Source organism: Phodopus roborovskii, unplaced genomic scaffold (genome assembly GCF_943737965.1).
Source record: "Phodopus roborovskii unplaced genomic scaffold, PHOROB, whole genome shotgun sequence".
Classification (NCBI taxonomy): Eukaryota; Metazoa; Chordata; class Mammalia; order Rodentia; family Cricetidae; genus Phodopus; species Phodopus roborovskii.
The window spans coordinates 1921884-1938371 of NW_026125675.1; the positions used below are offsets into that span (position 1 = coordinate 1921884).

A 16488-nucleotide genomic window follows, 5' to 3' on the forward strand; every position below is an offset into this window, starting at 1 on the left:
TGCCTTGTGGGACAGGAGACTGCAAATCCACTGGGACGGCTCCGGGCAAAGCAGCTGCTCCCCAGACCATTGCTTGGCCCCCCAGGTAGGTAGGAGCTGGGACTGGTTGGAACACCATGTGCAGGGACCACTGGGCTTACGGACACTGCCAAGGACAGGGAGAAGGTAGTTGGGCTGACTAGCTAGAGTCAAGGAAAGGCCTCAGACACCAATCTGTCTCCACAGTGACACCTATGTTATACCTGCAGGCATGGTGTCACCTGGGGTGGGAGTGGGGGGTGGCTACGAGAAGGAGAACCAGGACTTCTGACCGAAAAGAGAAAACTGGCATTAGTCTGGAATGGGGTGCAATGTAAGGAGTCTGCCTGCTTTGCTCCCAACCCCCACAGCCAACCAACCAGCTCAGCCAGATGACAACAGCCACCTGCCACTTCACCCTGGAACTGTAGAACTGTGAACTATAGAACTAGCAAAAACCCTAAGGCGCGTAAACATGTCCACTGCCTCGGGTCTTAAAGTTAGGTGACCCCCAAAGTCGCCTTAAGAGAGCAGCAGGGAAGCGAGGTGCTACCGCCTCTCCCTTCCCTCCTGTGGTGAAAGAATCCAGGCCCACCCTGGGGGTCCTTCCTGCCTCATGCCTGAAGCTGAAGCCCAGGGCTCAATTCTGGCAAAGTCCCATGTGGTCCTGCTTCAGCCCCTCCCATGCATCATACTGTGCTCAGTACCACACTGTAACTGGCACGGCCTTGCCACTCTTGGGGGGGGGGGCGGGAAGGGCTGGGTGGAGACAATCTTCTTTCAGGCCAGTAGGTGGGGGAGAAGGTCTTCTTTATGGGCTGTCTTTGTCAGCGCCTCCTCTGCCTTAGCCTGGACAAAGGCAGGCATTGACAGCTGGGACCAAGGCTACTGAGGCCAAGGCTGGCATTTCAGAGGCTCAGCGCCTTTGGCCCTGTGGTGGGGGCTTCAGGGCTATCCTGTGCTCTTTACAGCGACCCAGGGAACCTCAGGGAGGGAGCATTCTGCACTGGTACTAGAGTTGTGGGCCACATGGGGAGAACTGGCTCAAGAAAACCTTGTCCCTTTGTCTCTCCATCCCAGTGGGTGTCTCCCTGGGGAGTGGCACGGAGCCCCCTGGCTAGAACAGCCTTGGTGGGGGTAAAGAGCACTAGATAGCGGGTCCCTGGCCTGGGCCTCTGGACAGAGGGGACATTGTTGGTGTGGAGGCAGGGCTGCCTTGGCCAGGCCACTATTGACAAAGCTGCCAGCTGTGGTGGAGCCTGGTCGCCAGGCCCTTGCCCCCTCCTCTGTCTCTTTCCTCCCCCAGGGCCAGCATGAATGGGGCTGAGCCTCCACTGTCTCCCTCCCACTCAGGACAATGCTCCCCACAGCCATTTTGTGCCCGTCGACACTGCCCTGAGGCAGCTGATGTGAGGAGACCCCATTTCTGCACTCCGTAGTGGTGGTAAGTGTCTGGGCCCTGTGTCCCCAAAGATGTCACTGAGAGATGACAAGAGGGGTAAATTTGCCCAGGCTAGACATAGGGCAGCCTTGCAGGGAGCTTCTATATCCTCTGCCTTTTTGGGTAACAACCTGTTCTCCCCCATTGCACACATTCAACTCTGTCACAGAGACACATGGCACTAGAGGAAATTGTCTTTCCTGTCTGTGTTCTCCAGATAAGGGAATCTGGGGTCTTTCTGAGTGACAGTAGGTGGCTTTTGGATGGCACATGCCCACATGACTAGCTGTCCAGATCCCAGCTCAGCTCAGGCTCTGTCACCGGCTTCTTCCCTTTTTCTAGAGCTCTACTCAGGGTCAAATCTGTCTGAACGTCACCTAGTTAGGCAGTTGGTCAGTGGCTAGTGCTGCTGCTCACTGTTCTTGGGCTGGAGGAGGGCTGGGGGCTGGCCCTTGCACTCGGCGTCTCAGATTCAGGATCCCCTTCACTCATACCCGAGGCTTCCTCTGTCCTGCCTCCCTACTCCCTTTCCCCTGCTTCAGTCAAGCTCTCTCTGACCTTTCTCTTATGGCTCTCCTCATCAGTGCTCCTCCATTCAGGACCCTTCTGGAGCTAGGGCTCCACTGACTCTAGCTGCTGGGCTCCATCACTCTGGCACCCTAAGCTGTGCCAGAGTGCCCCAGAGTTCTCCAGCACCCTACAGGCTAGCTTGAAGCTCTCCTGCTACCCCTGTGCTGGCCACCCACTGGTGGGCTAAGGCTCTGACCCTGGCCATCTGTTCATTACTGTTTCGGGGGTCAGTGTGCCTGTGTATGATTGCATCTTGGCCAGAAGCCAAAGCTTTTTTGTCTGTCTCAAGCTAGTGAAGATCCCTGTACGCATGTGGCTTTGACTGCCTAGAATGGGCTTTCTCTCTATCCCTTTTGCCATGAGTATCCTCCCGTGACACATGATGTCCTGGCTCCATGTTCTCTTTCTTTGTCTGGGTGACCTGTTGATATGGCTTCTTCCTCTCGTGTCTCTCCCCTCTCCTGCCCTCTATCACTCAGAGTCCCTCTGTCATGCTTCTCGGGATCTGTCTTCTTTATAGTTTACATATGAGGAAGAAGATAAAAGAATTCTTTCCTTGTGTGTACCCTCATCCCCATGCTGTCTCTTTCTCCAGAGCTAGAACACTCTTTTTGTCCTTTCTGTCCTCTCCCTGGCTGCCTCCCTCTGAGCCCCTCTATGTCTTACCCCCCATTTGGCCTTCTTCTGGTCCTTTCTCTTTCCCAGTTCTCATTCTCTCCTCACCTGCTTCTGCCTTTTGGGGAATGGAGTACCTTCAGCATTCTCCTATCAGGTTTCATACTGCCTGACTTCCTCTAGGCTCCTGGGATGGCTCCCTGGCCTCTGCTGCTGTTCCTGCTGCTGCTGCCCTTGACCAGAAACCAACGCTTCTCTCTTCCCAACATCAGCTTCAACCACCTGGTGCTGGCACCAGACCAGGGCACACTCTACGTGGGTGCAGTGAATCACCTCTTCCAGCTGAGCCCTGAGCTGAAGATGGAGGCTGTGGCTGTTACTGGCCCTGTCATCGACAGTCCTGACTGCTTGCCTTTCCATGACTTGGCTGAGTGCCCACAAGCCCAACTCACTGATAATGCCAACCAGCTCTTGCTGGTGAGCAGCAGGGCCCAAGAGCTGGTGGCTTGTGGACAAGTGCGGCAGGGTGTGTGTGAGAAGCGGAGGCTTGGGGATGTGACTCAGGTGCTGTACCAGGCTGAGGACCCTGGCGATGGGCAGTTTGTGGCTGCTAATACCCCGGGAGTAACCACAGTGGGCCTAGTGGTACCCTTGGCAGGCCGAGACCTCCTGTTGGTAGCCAGAGGTCTGGCAGGCAAACTGTCAGCAGGGGTACCTCCCCTAACTGTGCGCCAGCTGGCTGGGCCACAGCCTTTCTCCAGTGAAGGTTTGGGACGACTCGTGGTGGGAGACTTCTCAGACTATAACAATAGCTATGTGGGGGCTTTTTCTGATGCCCACTCTGCCTACTTTGTCTTCCGTCGCCGTGGGGCCCGAGCCCAGGCTGAGTATCGCTCCTATATAGCTCGTGTCTGCCTTGGAGATGTCAACCTTTACTCCTATGTGGAAGTGCCCCTTGCCTGTCATGGCCAGGGCCTTATCCAAGCTGCCTTCCTTGCTCTGGATACATTGCTAGGTGCATTTTCAGCAGGCACAAGTCAGGCACAGGCAGCCCTGTGTGCCTTTCCCTTAGCTGACCTGGACAAGAGTATGGAACAGGCCAGGCGACTTTGTTATACCACTGGTGGTCAAGGTTCCAGTGGCATGGAAGAAGCCACGGTGGAGTATGGTGTCACATCCCGTTGTGTCACCCTGCCTCCTGTGAGTGATGAGAGCCTGGCTCACAAATATTAACCAGGGGTTCTGTCTTCACTTTCTTTGCCTTGCTCTGCCCCTCTGGCCTTCTCCCTCTGTGATATGAAACAGGGGTATTCTCCAGGAATAGCTACTAGTTAACCTCTTGGCTAGGTATATCAATAGGTAGTGGATAGCTCTGTCTCCAAGCTCTGACCTGCTCCCAGTCTCTTTCTTTCTATCTCTCTTCCTCTATGGGACAAGTTGTGATGTTGTGAGGAACAGCCTTTTAGACCCTCCTGGCCAGCATGCTCTGCTTTCTGATTCCTCCCAACTTCTTTCTCACTGGCTATGGGGTATCCTCTGCTCTCAGGGGAGGGCCTGCCCACCCCTCCTAGGTACTGATTCTCTACACCTTGCCTATCCAGGACTCCCCTGAGTCATACCCCTGTGGTGATGAACACACCCCCAGCCCCATCGCAGGCCACCAACCCCTGGAGGCCCAGCCTCTGCTGCAGCTGGGACAGCCCATCAGTGCAGTGGCTGCTCTCCAGGCAGATGGGCACACGATAGCCTTCCTGGGAGACACCCTGGGGCAGCTACATAAGGTGAGACCCTGAGCAATGCGGGTGTTCTTGAATGGCCTCCACACTGGTTTTGCTGCTTGTTCAGGTGGCCCTGCCACCTGTGGCTCGGGAAAATCTCAGGACACCCCACCTCTCAGCTGTGCCCCGCTGGTGGGTCAGAAGGCTTCCTTGCACCTGGATGTCTGGTAGGATCCACCTTCTGCTCTAGTCCCCAAATGAGATATTACCCAGGAACCTCTAGAGGCATCTGTGCCATCTCTAACTAATGGGAGTGGTGCTGAATGTGGGTGGGGATGATATGCAGACAGGCCCAGAAGTAGCCTGGACTCAGGGTTCTCTCTGGAAAAAAAACCTGCCTCCCAGGGAACTTTTTAACTCTATGGCTGCCTTTCTTCTCATGTAGCAGAATGGCCTGATATTCAAGAGCCTCAGTAAGGGTGCTTCTGCTGCCTCAGCCTTGTTCCTTCCTGCGAAGTGGCTTAACCTTGAGGGTCCTGAATGAGAGAAAGTGCCATGTCTCTATCTTGGTGTCCTAGCAGGAAGGGTGTCTGGCTCTGGAGGAATATCCTGAGAGTCTTTATGTCCCTGTAAAGGAACCAGGAAATAGTGTGCCTTCAATGGCCAATATTAAGCCATCAAGAGAGCTGCCCTTGGCTTGGCAGAGTGGCCCAGTCCTATCTTTGTGTTCCTTTCCAGGTCTTCCTAAACAGCTCCCAAGGCCAGATATACCATTCCCAGCAAGTGGGACCGCCAGGCTCAGCCATCAGCCCAGACCTGCTGGTAGACAGTAGTGGGGACCATCTCTATGTCCTCACGGCCCAGCAGGTAAGGCCTGTCTCTGGGACAGGGTGGGATGTGTTTAAGTGACCTGAGTGTTTGGAAACCCACTTTTTTCTCTACGTTACTGCTCATCCAGGTAGACCGAGTTCTCGTGGCAGCCTGTCATCAGTTCCTCAACTGCACCACCTGTCTCCAGGCTAGGGACCCACTGTGTGGCTGGTGCATCCTTCAGGGCAGGTGAGCATGGGCCCAGCCTTGAACCAACAGGCACTGGGGGGCCAGGAAGCTGTCGACAGAAACAACTGTAGGTGTGCCAAGAGGCCAACTTGGCTCAGTGTTACTGAGCTCCTTAATCCCATTTGAGCTCATTGGCTCACTGTTCACCTCTCGTTCCAGTAATCCTATTTCAAGCCAGGCCTCTGCCACCTCTCCCAGGACCCATGACTTCCTTGATCCACTCCAGCTTTCCTCCATCCCTGGCTGTCAGCCCAGGACCCATTTATGTAAACCTGAAATGTGGGCTACGAATGGGGCTCAGTGGAGTGCTTGCCTAGCATGCATAAAACTCTGGGTTCATACTACATATAAGCTAGACATGGTGGTACGTACCTGTAATCCCAGCACCTGAGAGGCAGGATGATTAGAAATTCAAGATCATCTTTAGCTACATAGTAAAGTTGAGGCCAGCCTGGGAAACATGGGATCTTGTTGGAAAAGAGGTAAAGAGGAAGAAAGTAAGGATTTTCCTTCTACTCATAGTTAAGGCTAAAGCCTGCACGCTGGCCATGAAGTCCTATGTTCCCTTCACTCCTCCTCCTTACTGCGCCCCTGCCAGGCCATCCTCCTAACCCCATGCCAGGAAGCCTGAGACTCACATGGTGAATCAATAGGCTCCTGCCTGGCAGGTGTACTCGGAGAGGCGAGTGTGAACGGGCAACCCAGCCAAACCAGTGGCTGTGGAGCTATGAAAACAACTACTGCCTTCACATCCAGAGCCTGCTACCAGCCCAGCACCCCCGCCAGGAACAGGGCCAGGTGAGACAATGATGTCGCTGCTCTTTCAGCCAGTATGGCCATTGTGTGTGGGAACACAACCTTAGCTGCTTCCTGTCCATTTCTTCCCCAGCATGGCCTTACACCTCTCTGCTATAGAGCCATGCCCCTGTTTCTCTCTCATGTGTCATAGATCACTCTGTCTGTTCCCCGGCTGCCCACCCTGGCCATGGATGAGTACTTCCATTGTGCTTTTGGGGACTATGACAGTTTGGCTCAAGTGGAAGGGCGCCATGTGGTCTGTGTCACCCCTCCTGGAGATCAGGTGCCACCTAACCCTCTAGGCTCAGGTGAGTAGACCTTTGATTAGGGACCCTGAGGTGGAACTGGAGTGGGGAGGAGCTACAAGGCCTTCTCTGCCACCACTGACTGCCCCCTTCCAGATCATGTCACCTTGCCTCTGGCTCTGATGTTTGAGGATGTGGTTGTGGCTGCCACCGCCTTCTCCTTCTATGACTGCAGCGCGGTCCAGGCCTTGGAAGTGGCTGCCCCGTGAGTTCCTGGATCTGGCTCCTGATGGGTAAGGGTGGAAATCCCACATGGTACCCAGCCTGAGAGCACCCCCGCCTTCCAGGTGTCGCACTTGTGTGAGCAGCCTGTGGAGATGCCACTGGTGCCCTCAGAGTAGCCATTGTGTATATGGAGAGCACTGCCCAGAGGGTGAGAAGACTGTCTACAGTGCCCAGGAGGTGGGTATGACCGACATACAAGCTCCTTGCACCTGATCAACCCAGAAGGTCACCCCAGCAGGATAGGACCAGACCTATACAGGAGTGGTCCCATGCAATTTTGAAGAGCTAAGGATGTCCTTTCCCTAGGTGGACATCCAGGTTCGTGGCCCAGGGGCTTGTCCCCAGGTTGAGGACCTGGCAAGTCCCCAATTGGTACCTGTGGGTTGGGAGAGCCATTTGGCCCTGCACATTCAGAACCTTCACTATTTCCAAGTGAGTACTCAGGTGCAAGGGGGAATGTGAGGGGAGAGGAGACAGTGTCCACAAGGCTGAAACTATGTCATCTGCACCTTCCAGGGTCTGCCTGCCTTATACTATTGCTGGCTAGAGCTGCCTGGAAAACTGCAGAAGCTACCTGCATCCCTAGAGGAAACATCCAGAGATTCTGGCCTCATTCACTGCCAGGCCCAGCAGGTGAAAGGCTGCCTGATGCCTTAGGCAGCCCCATTCCTCCACTCAAACACACACACACTCACACACACACACAGAGAGAGAGAGAGAGAGAGAGAGAGAGAGAGAGAGACAGAGAGAGAGATAGAGAGAGACAGAGAGAGCTCTGACCAGTCTCTCTTCCTGTTATGGTTACTTATAAAAGCCCATCCTGCACAGTGCTCCCTGGGCATATATCAGGAACAGGGTACCTGCAGCCTCTGTAATTCTGCTTAGAGATGCAAATGACAATCACACCATTCTAGGGTGTTCTGGAGGAAGTAAGAGGATGAGATGTCCCAAGTGGGGGTTGATCCTGACCCTACCGTCTGCCCACAGTTCTACCTGCCTATGTCCCAGCGGGAGCTACCAGTGCCCATCTATGTAACCAGAGGTGAGAGCCAGCGGTTGGACAATGCCCATGATCTTCATGGTGAGCTCTGAGGTGACAAGGCAGATGGAGGGCAGGATATGTAACTCATGGGCACTGGCTCAACATGCTGTCCCACCTTACCCAGTGATTCTGTATGACTGTGCCGTGGGTCACCCTGACTGCAGCCATTGCCAGGCAGCCAATGGAAGCCTGAGCTGTCTGTGGTGTGGTGATGGACAGCCTTCTTGTCGCTATGGGCCATTGTGTCCACCAGATGCTGTGGAACAGCTATGCCCTACACCGATCATTGATATGGTGAGACTATCCCCCTGTAGAGCCTGGCTTCCCTACTCCCTAGGGTCCCTGCCTCCACTGTCCAGTAGTTCCCCTGTGTCGAGCTGCTTGCCTTAGACTCCCAGTCCCTAGTAGTTTAGTCCAGACATTTCCCAGTAGTTGGATGACCAGGCACCACCATTGCAGACTGGGCTGTGGGTTTGGGAACCCTATCTGTCATCTTTCTCTGCTACAGATTGAACCCCTGACTGGTCCCCCAGAAGGTGGCTTGGCCATCACCATCCTGGGTTCCAACCTGGGCCAGGCCTTTAATGATGTGCAAAATGCTGTGACTGTGGCTGGCCGGCCCTGCAATCCTGACTCTTCTCTCTACCGCATCTCTGCCCGGTGAGGCACCTCAGCAGGCTGGGGAGGGTAGGGATACTGTGCAGAGTATGCCTTTAAAAACTGGTTGCACACAGAGAGGGGAGGCTTGCAGCCAAGAAATGTGAGGTCCTGAGTCAGACCACAAAAGGGAAACAAATGGCAGAGGAAGAGCAGGCTCCAGGCAGCTCCTCATAGGTTCCCCCAGGGCTTGAGCAGCTACTGGACCTTGATTCACCAGGATTGTGTGTTTGACATCTCCTGCTCCGAATGGCACTTCTGGGCCTGTCCAAGTGGCCATTAAGAATCGTCCTCCCAGCGTTTCAATCCAGCACTTTATCTACCAGGTCAGTAACTCCTCTAAGGTGGTCCTAATTACAGGGTATTGTGGGAAGGAGGACTATGTAAAGATGTTAAACTGGATGTGAGAGCAGTAGGAAAGACTGCTGCCTTGTCCCAATAAGTAAATTACATGATCTCACTGGAGAGCAGTCTGGGGACAGCATTGTGATTACAAGGACACTGTCACTGGCAGCTGCCCAGGAGGCAGGCAAGTAGTGCAGAAGCCAGAACAGCAGACAACTAGGGTAAAGTGCATGCAAAAACTTGTACCTCTGGTAGATGATGTGGAGAAAGTAGGGTATCCACAGATGCTATCCTGAACTTTGGGCTCATGGTTGGACCACTGTGGAGTAGAAAGCTTAGGATTAGAGCAAGTTTTGCTGCAGTACCCCAAGTTGGTGACTGGATCCTAGAGCCTAGAACTTGGGAGTTCTCAGGTATAAACTGCCCCAAGAGGAGGGGAAGTGGTAGCAAGGGCAGGGGCAGAGAGGAGGGGAACGAGCCTAGGCAGAAAAGTTGGAAGAAGAAAGGCATGGTACTTCAAGAAGTAGGGTGCAATTGACTGAAGTTCCTGACTCAAGAAACCAATAAGTGGTCCTTCTCCTCAAAGCTGGAGGGACTTGAGGATGGGCCTTGTTTCTACTCCAGCCTACTCTGTTCCCTAGGACCCTGTCCTACTGAGCCTGAGTCCTCAGTGGGGTCCCCAGTCAGGGGGCACCCAGCTCACTATCCATGGGCAGCACCTCCAAACAGGAGGCAACATTACCGCCTTTGTGGGTGACCAACCTTGTCTTATGTAAGTATCCAACTCAGCTCACCTACTCCGGGCCTGGCCACTGTCGATGGGTCAATGGATGCAAGGATTCCTTGAAATTTTAAAAGTGGTACTATGCCTATTTCTAATAACCTCTGCCCCTGGTGAGGGAAGCAAGTGAGTCTGTTCCTGAAAGACTGGGCCAGGTCTAAGGTTGAGCCCCAAATGAGAATATCCTTTCCCCTGCAGCCAGGAGCCTGTGTGTCCTGAAGCCATCATATGCCAAACCATGCCCCAAGCAGAACCAGGAGAAGCAGTGGTCCTTGTAGTCTTTGGCCATGTTGAGCGCAAACTGCTCACAATACCATTTCGATATACTGCCAATCCCCAGCTGGTGGCAGCAGAGCCTACTGTCAGCTTCCGGGGGTGAGTACTTGGCTAACCTGCAGTGAGCCACTGGAAAGATAGGGTTGGGCGACCCAAGATCATCTAATCTCTGACTTCCATCCTGGCACAGGGGTGGACGACTGATTCGAGTCAGGGGTATAGGCCTAGATGTCGTGTGGCAGCCCTTGCTGTCTGTGTGGCTGGAGGATGAGGACCAGGTAAAAGCTTTGGGGGTCCAGGGCCAGGTTGTGAACCCAAGGAGGAGCTGCAGTGCCCCTGCTGCAGATCCCCAGGCTTGTATCCAGCTTGAGAGTGGCTTGCTACAGGTGAGTACCCTACCACCACTAGCAGAGAATAGGGTCATCCCCAGGGAATGCTTAGTGAGGGGTCAGGGAGGGTCACCAAGACCACTCACTGATTTGCATCCCTGTCCCCTCCAGTGCTCCACCCTGTGCTCTGTCAACTCATCTAGCCTCCTCCTGTGCCACAGTCCAGCGGTGCCAGATGGGGCCCTTCCAAAGCGGGTTTTCTTTGCCCTAGACAACATGCAAGTAGACTTTGCCAGTGCTAGTGGGGGCCAGGGATTTCTGTATCAACCTAATCCCCGCCTGGTTCCACTCAGTCATGAAGGGCTTGCTCACCCCTACCGCCTCAAGCCAGGCCACGTCCTGGATGTGGAGGTAAGTGTGCCACCACTGTGCCACTGCTTGGGCACTCACCATCCTGAGGAGGATGGTGGTAGGGATGGGGATTCCACAAGCTCAGGCTCCTACTATGTGTCCCAGGGTGAGGGCCTCAACCTGGGGATCAGCAAGGAGGAGGTACGGGTGCACATTGGAGATGGAGAGTGCCTGGTGAAGACACTGACGCTTACTCACTTGTACTGCGAGCCACCCCTACAAGCCCCTCAGCCAACCAATGGTTCAGGCACCCTGCCGCAGTTCGTGGTGAGTGTGCACCCCTGGTGGACAGGAGTCGTGCTGCAGTCCCATGCTCAGGAGCCCTGCTTCCCTAGGTGCAGATGGGCAATGTGCGCCTGGCTCTGGGCCCTGTCCAGTATGAAGCAGATCCCAAGATGTCCACCTTTCCTGTGGAGGCCCAAGTGGGCCTGGGCCTGGGTGCTACTGTGCTGATTGCTGCGGTGCTCCTCCTTACCCTCATGTACAGGTGAGGATGCTCCATCTTCAGCACATGTGGGCAAATTTCCCATAGTAAGTCAAAGGCCAGAGGCCATCCTAGAGTGGGCCTGTGGTTGACGCCTGGCCTCTGGCTCCAGGCACAAGAGCAAGCAGGCCCTGAGAGACTACCAGAAGGTGCTGGTGCAACTAGAGAACCTGGAGACAGGTGTGGGTGACCAGTGTCGCAAGGAGTTCACAGGTGTGTGGGAGTACAGGTGGGAGGATAGGGCATTCACCAGGCTTGAACCTACATCTTGGTGGGTTCTGGCCTGCAGACCTTATGACTGAGATGACAGACCTCACCAGTGACCTGGAGGCCAGTGGGATACCCTTCCTGGATTACCGGACATACGCTGAGCGTGCCTTCTTCCCTGGCCATGGTGGCTGCCCACTGAAGCCAGGGCTTGAAGGGTCTGGGGAAGAGGGTCGCCGTGCCACCGTGTACCAGGGACTCACACAACTCTCTAATTTGCTCAACAGCAAGCTCTTCCTTCTCACAGTGAGAGCCACATGGATGGTGGGGACAGGCAGAGTAGGGGAATCTCAGCTGGTAGGGAGGTGGGGCTGCGGAATGGCCAGACTGGGGTAGAAACATGGCCACAGAAATAGGGAGGGTATGGGGCTTTGTGGAGTAAATGCCAACTCCCTATCTAGCTCATCCACACTCTGGAAGAGCAGCCAAGCTTCTCCCAGAGGGACCGTTGCCATGTGGCTTCACTGCTTTCCCTGGCTCTGCATAGCAAGCTTGAATACTTGACTGACATCATGAGAACTCTGCTTGGTGACCTAGCAGCCCATTATGTACACAAGAACCCCAAACTCATGTTACGCAGGTTGGCCTTGCCCTGGGTGTGGGGGCAGGGGCAGGGGCAGGGACTCACCTCTGACTAATATATGCTGAGTGGGATCTGGCCCTGGAATCCGGAGCCAGGAACTCAGGGGGTGGGACAGAGAAGATTTTAGGATTATCCTCACCAGGACACTGGGGCTTCTTCACACAGAACAGAGACGATGGTAGAGAAGCTGCTCACCAACTGGCTATCCATTTGTCTCTATGCCTTCTTAAAGGTGAGGTGCACTTTGTAACATGCCTCCCCAGCACTTAGGAACTTCTGCATGCTTGTGATCTCCATAAGTACTACTCAAATCCCCCAGGACCCCTGACTGAGAGTTAGGGTGGGCCATCAAATGAAAGTCATGAGATCCTTTTCTCTGCTCAGTGGATCCATGAGAAGCCAGGACAAGAGAGCTCGGTATGGGAAGGCATTGTGCTCCTTCTCCAGCTGACTGTTAGTTAAGCAGGGACAAAAAGGCCTAGAGGCCCAGCCCAGGGGCCTGTGTTAGCTGGCTGGCCTTTGCTCGTCCTTGCTGTAGGCTAACTGCCCCTTCCAGTCCCACTATGCCCTCTGCTGGGCTTTGCTGGGTCCACTAGCCCTGTGGCCAATGGCTGGCACATCTTAATGGTTGTAGGAAGTAGCTGGTGAGCCACTGTACATGCTCTTCCGGGCTATCAAGTACCAGGTGGACAAGGGCCCTGTGGATGCTGTGACAGGCAAAGCAAAACGAACTCTGAATGATAGCCACCTGCTTCGAGAAGATGTGGAGTTCCGGCCCTTGACATTGATGGCGCTAGCGGGACCTGGGACTTACCCGGCAGCAGGGAGCAGTGAGGTGCAGCGAATGCCAGTCCGGGTGCTTGACACAGACACCATCACCCAAGTCAAGGAGAAGGTGTTAGATCAAGTCTACAAGGGAACCCCCTTCTCCCAGAGGCCTTCAGTGCACTCCCTAGACCTTGGTGAGAAAGCCAGCCTTACTCCCTACTCAGCCCACTGATCCTCCCACACCTGCAGTTGCTCAGCTACTGCTAATGAGGAACTGAGAAAGCAGGCTGTGGGCTTATGGACTTCTCTGAGTTCCTCTAGAGTGGCGCTCAGGCCTAGCTGGTCACCTAACCTTGTCAGATGAGGACTTGACCTCTGTGACTCAAAACCACTGGAAAAGACTCAACACCCTGCAACACTACAAGGTGCTAGTGGGCAGCAACAGGACAAGGTGGATGGGCAGGGGCTGCCTCTAGAATTAATATGTGAAGGGCGCCCTTTTGTTCTCACTCCACACCTGCAGGTCCCAGATGGAGCAACCGTGGTGCTCATTCCTCAGCTGCACAATGGTGGCACTGTCTCCCAGAGACTGGGCCAGACTGGCTGCCCCTCTGGAGAGAGTGAGTCTTTTGGTTCATACATGACCATCTACCAAGAACACCAGCACTGCTGGGGTGACCCAGGGTTAGATTCTCTACAACCCCAGGCTAGACCAGCAGAAGTCCTGGCCATGCTATCTACCTCACCTGCTTTTCCCACCCCGTCTTTGCCAGTGGGATAGCCAAATCTCTAGGCTGAATCAAGGTGTGGTAATTCTTGATGCGTGAAATGTCAGGATGAGCTAGTCCCTGAGCCACCCACCTCTCCCTTGTCCCCCACCTTCTCACTCCTCCCCAAGAGAAATATGGGCTGCATGCATATCTTAGGTTACATGTTGAGGGCAGAAATATGGGACTGAGGCGAAGCTTCTGTGGTCTTAGGCACCCCCATGATGGAAGATGGTGAGGAGGGTGGAGTTCGGCTCTGGCACCTGGTGAAGGCCACTGAGGAGCCAGAAGGGGCCAAAGTTCGGCGCAGTAGCCTCAGGGAACGAGAACGAGAGCGGGCACGAGCCAAGGCCATTCCTGAAATCTATCTTACCCGTTTACTTTCAATGAAGGTTGGTGCTGCCAGGGGAGCCAGGCAATGAAGCAGGGTTGTCAAGGAACTGTGACTGAGTTGAGGAGGAGGTGTGGTTCTGATGAAGCAGGGGTTAGCCCCCTTCACAACCTGCCTTCACATGGTCTTCATGACCTGCCTGCAGGGAACCTTGCAGAAGTTTGTGGATGACACCTTTCAGGCCATTCTTAGCGTGAATCGGCCTGTGCCTATTGCTGTTAAGTACCTATTTGACTTCCTGGATGAGCTGGCAGAGAAACATGGCATAGAGGATCCAGAGACCCTGCATATTTGGAAGACAAACAGGTACCTTTCCTGTTGACTCCTCTCCTTCACACTATGTGCGTGGTCTACTGAATTTTAGTCCTCATCGTGACAGGGTAACAAGTCCAAGACAGGAAGTAAGACTTTACAGCATTATCTTGAGCTTTTGCCTTCACTCCCAATCCTAAACAAATAATAGGAGAATCTGAGCTCAGGTCACTTGGGCCACTTCCCATGGAAAGCAATGCCTGAGTTCCCTGCTGCCTAGGTCCCCAACTCCAGGACAGATATCTATGTGGAGGAGTGGGGAGCTGAATGAAGTACAAGGGGAGGAGGCCACAATGGCAGGCCAGGCCTCATCCCCACATCTGACCTGTACCTCCAGCCTACTACTGCGATTCTGGGTGAATGCCTTGAAGAACCCACAGCTTGTTTTTGATGTGCGGGTATCAGACAACGAGGATGCCATCTTGGCTGTCATTGCACAAACCTTCATCGACTCCTGCGTGGTCTCAGAGCATAAAGTGGGCCGGGTGAGAGCATAAGAAAAGTTTGTGGGGAAACCCAGTGCAGAGCCTGGATGCTGAGAGGGATAGAGATGCATAGAGGTATGAGATGGTGGTATAGGTGGTTCTCCTAGCTCCCTGTTTACACCTCTCACCTCCTCTACCTGGAGCAGGATTCCCCAGTGAACAAACTGCTCTACGCCCGGGAGATCCCTTGCTACAAGCAGATGGTGGAGAAGTAGGTATCAGAGCCTTTGGGGCTGGGGATCAGGGATACAGGCTCCTAACCCTGCTGACTTCTCCAGGTACTATGCAGACATTCACCAGAGCTCTCCAGCGAGCTATCAGGAGATGAACTCAACTCTGGCTGAACTCTCTGGGGTGAGTCATAGCCCAGGGGACCCAGTCCTCCACATTTAGGGGGAAAGTGACTGGCAGAATAAGAACAGAGAGTCTTGGGTCTTGAGATCTGGAATAAGAGACTCACTGCCACCCACATGCTACCCATAGAACTACACCTCTGCTCCCCACTGTCTGGAGGCTCTTCAAGAACTTTACAACAACATCCACAGGTATTATGACCAGGTGAGGCTATAGCAAGGACCCTTGAGGGGAGAGGGCGAGCACTTGGACCCACAGAACCAACCTCCTTGATGGGAGGACAGGGTTGGGGGTGGTCCAATCTAGATAAATGGAATGAAGGAAGGGAGCCATCCTGTGCTGGAATGGCCCAGGCTGAGAAGTGATCTTGGCTTTCACCAGGGCCAACCTGGGAAGGTCTCCAGAAGAGCCCCTACTCTATCACCCCAGGCCCTTGTTGAGATGGAGAAAGGACTGGAGAGTCCTGGGCTGATGGGAGGAGGAATGGGATTTCAGGCAGGTACACTCTACTGCCCTGATAGATTATCAGTGCCCTGGAGGAGGACCCCGTGGCCCAGAAGATGCAGCTGGCTTGCCGCCTGCAGCAGATTGCTGCCCTGGTGGAGAACAAAGTGACTGACTTGTGAATGAGAGCCACAGTGGTCACCTGAGACCTGCCAGCTTATAGAACAGTGAGCAGGATCTACCACCAAAGTGCTGTATGACCCTGACCAAGCAGTGACTGAGGAGGGGTCAGCAAGACTGCCTACTGACACCCACCTGGCTTGTTTCTAATTTATAAAGATCCGTACCCTCTTTACCACTGTATTTATTTGCTTGCTGGAAAATCACATCTGGAAATAAAATAGAAATATATCTTTAAAAAACAAAAAAGGAACAATCCCAATCCACCACCCCTGCCTTTCCCTGCCAAGTGTGAGCTCTCAGTACTCCCTCCCTGGAGCTGAGGGAGAGGCATGAGTGAGGGTTGTGGGGGAACCACCTGAATCCCCACATTCTAGATCTAGGATGCCACTTTTCCCATTACCAGACTTTACTCCCCAGACACACCCAGGCTCTGCACAGGTTTTCTCTACAGGCCTTTCTTTTATTCACCTTTGCCCTTGCTCTGATGTCTATAATCTTGGGGAAAGAAGTATTAAGCCTTCCAGACTTTGCCCTGTCCCTCCTTTCCCTATCTCTCAGATCCTACAGAGAGGCTGTCCTCTCCAACTATTCCAGCATCATCCACACCAGTTCTTTCTTATCATAGGACACTGGACAAAGTGTCTCCTACCTTGGGATAAGCACAGTCACTGCCAAGCCCCTTCCACTTCCTTCCTGATTGGCTTCCTAGCTCCATTTTTGTCCCCTTTATTTTCATCTAGAAGCAATTAGAGTGGGCTCTCTCCCTCTGGCACTCTTTTTATTTTAGTGTTAAGGTGTGTGGATGTTTTGCCTGCATATACGTCTGTACCTCCCTTGTATGGCTAGTGTCCAGGAAGGCC

General features: G+C 53.9%; 1 protein-coding gene across 4 annotated transcripts; it reads left to right on the forward strand.

Annotated features, from left to right (window-relative positions):
• Positions 1 to 1093: 1093 nt before the first annotated feature.
• On the forward strand, positions 1094 to 15854 carry Plxnb3 (plexin B3). 4 transcript variants are annotated; one of them, XM_051178301.1, is made up of 35 exons: positions 1097 to 1462; positions 2828 to 3844; positions 4246 to 4425; positions 5101 to 5229; positions 5321 to 5421; positions 6090 to 6219; positions 6371 to 6527; positions 6621 to 6729; positions 6812 to 6926; positions 7056 to 7181; positions 7266 to 7382; positions 7737 to 7830; positions 7916 to 8085; positions 8300 to 8451; positions 8669 to 8774; positions 9435 to 9565; positions 9773 to 9949; positions 10041 to 10236; positions 10351 to 10590; positions 10696 to 10857; positions 10926 to 11077; positions 11187 to 11287; positions 11364 to 11587; positions 11743 to 11921; positions 12090 to 12156; positions 12559 to 12886; positions 13014 to 13117; positions 13216 to 13312; positions 13673 to 13851; positions 13996 to 14156; positions 14500 to 14647; positions 14794 to 14858; positions 14926 to 15001; positions 15131 to 15205; positions 15523 to 15854. In XM_051178301.1, exons 2-35 carry the CDS (start codon positions 2837 to 2839, stop codon positions 15625 to 15627), a joined length of 5661 nt encoding a protein of 1886 aa, XP_051034258.1. In that variant the 5' UTR covers positions 1097 to 1462; positions 2828 to 2836; the 3' UTR covers positions 15628 to 15854. The 4 variants fall into 4 exon arrangements, 3 of the variants coding, with proteins under 3 accessions (XP_051034257.1, XP_051034259.1, XP_051034258.1); XM_051178300.1 differs by having other exon boundaries at positions 1096 to 1462; positions 10041 to 10590; XR_007834089.1 differs by lacking the exon at positions 14794 to 14858 and having other exon boundaries at positions 1094 to 1462; positions 10041 to 10590; positions 15523 to 15597.
• Positions 15855 to 16488: the final 634 nt, after the last annotated feature.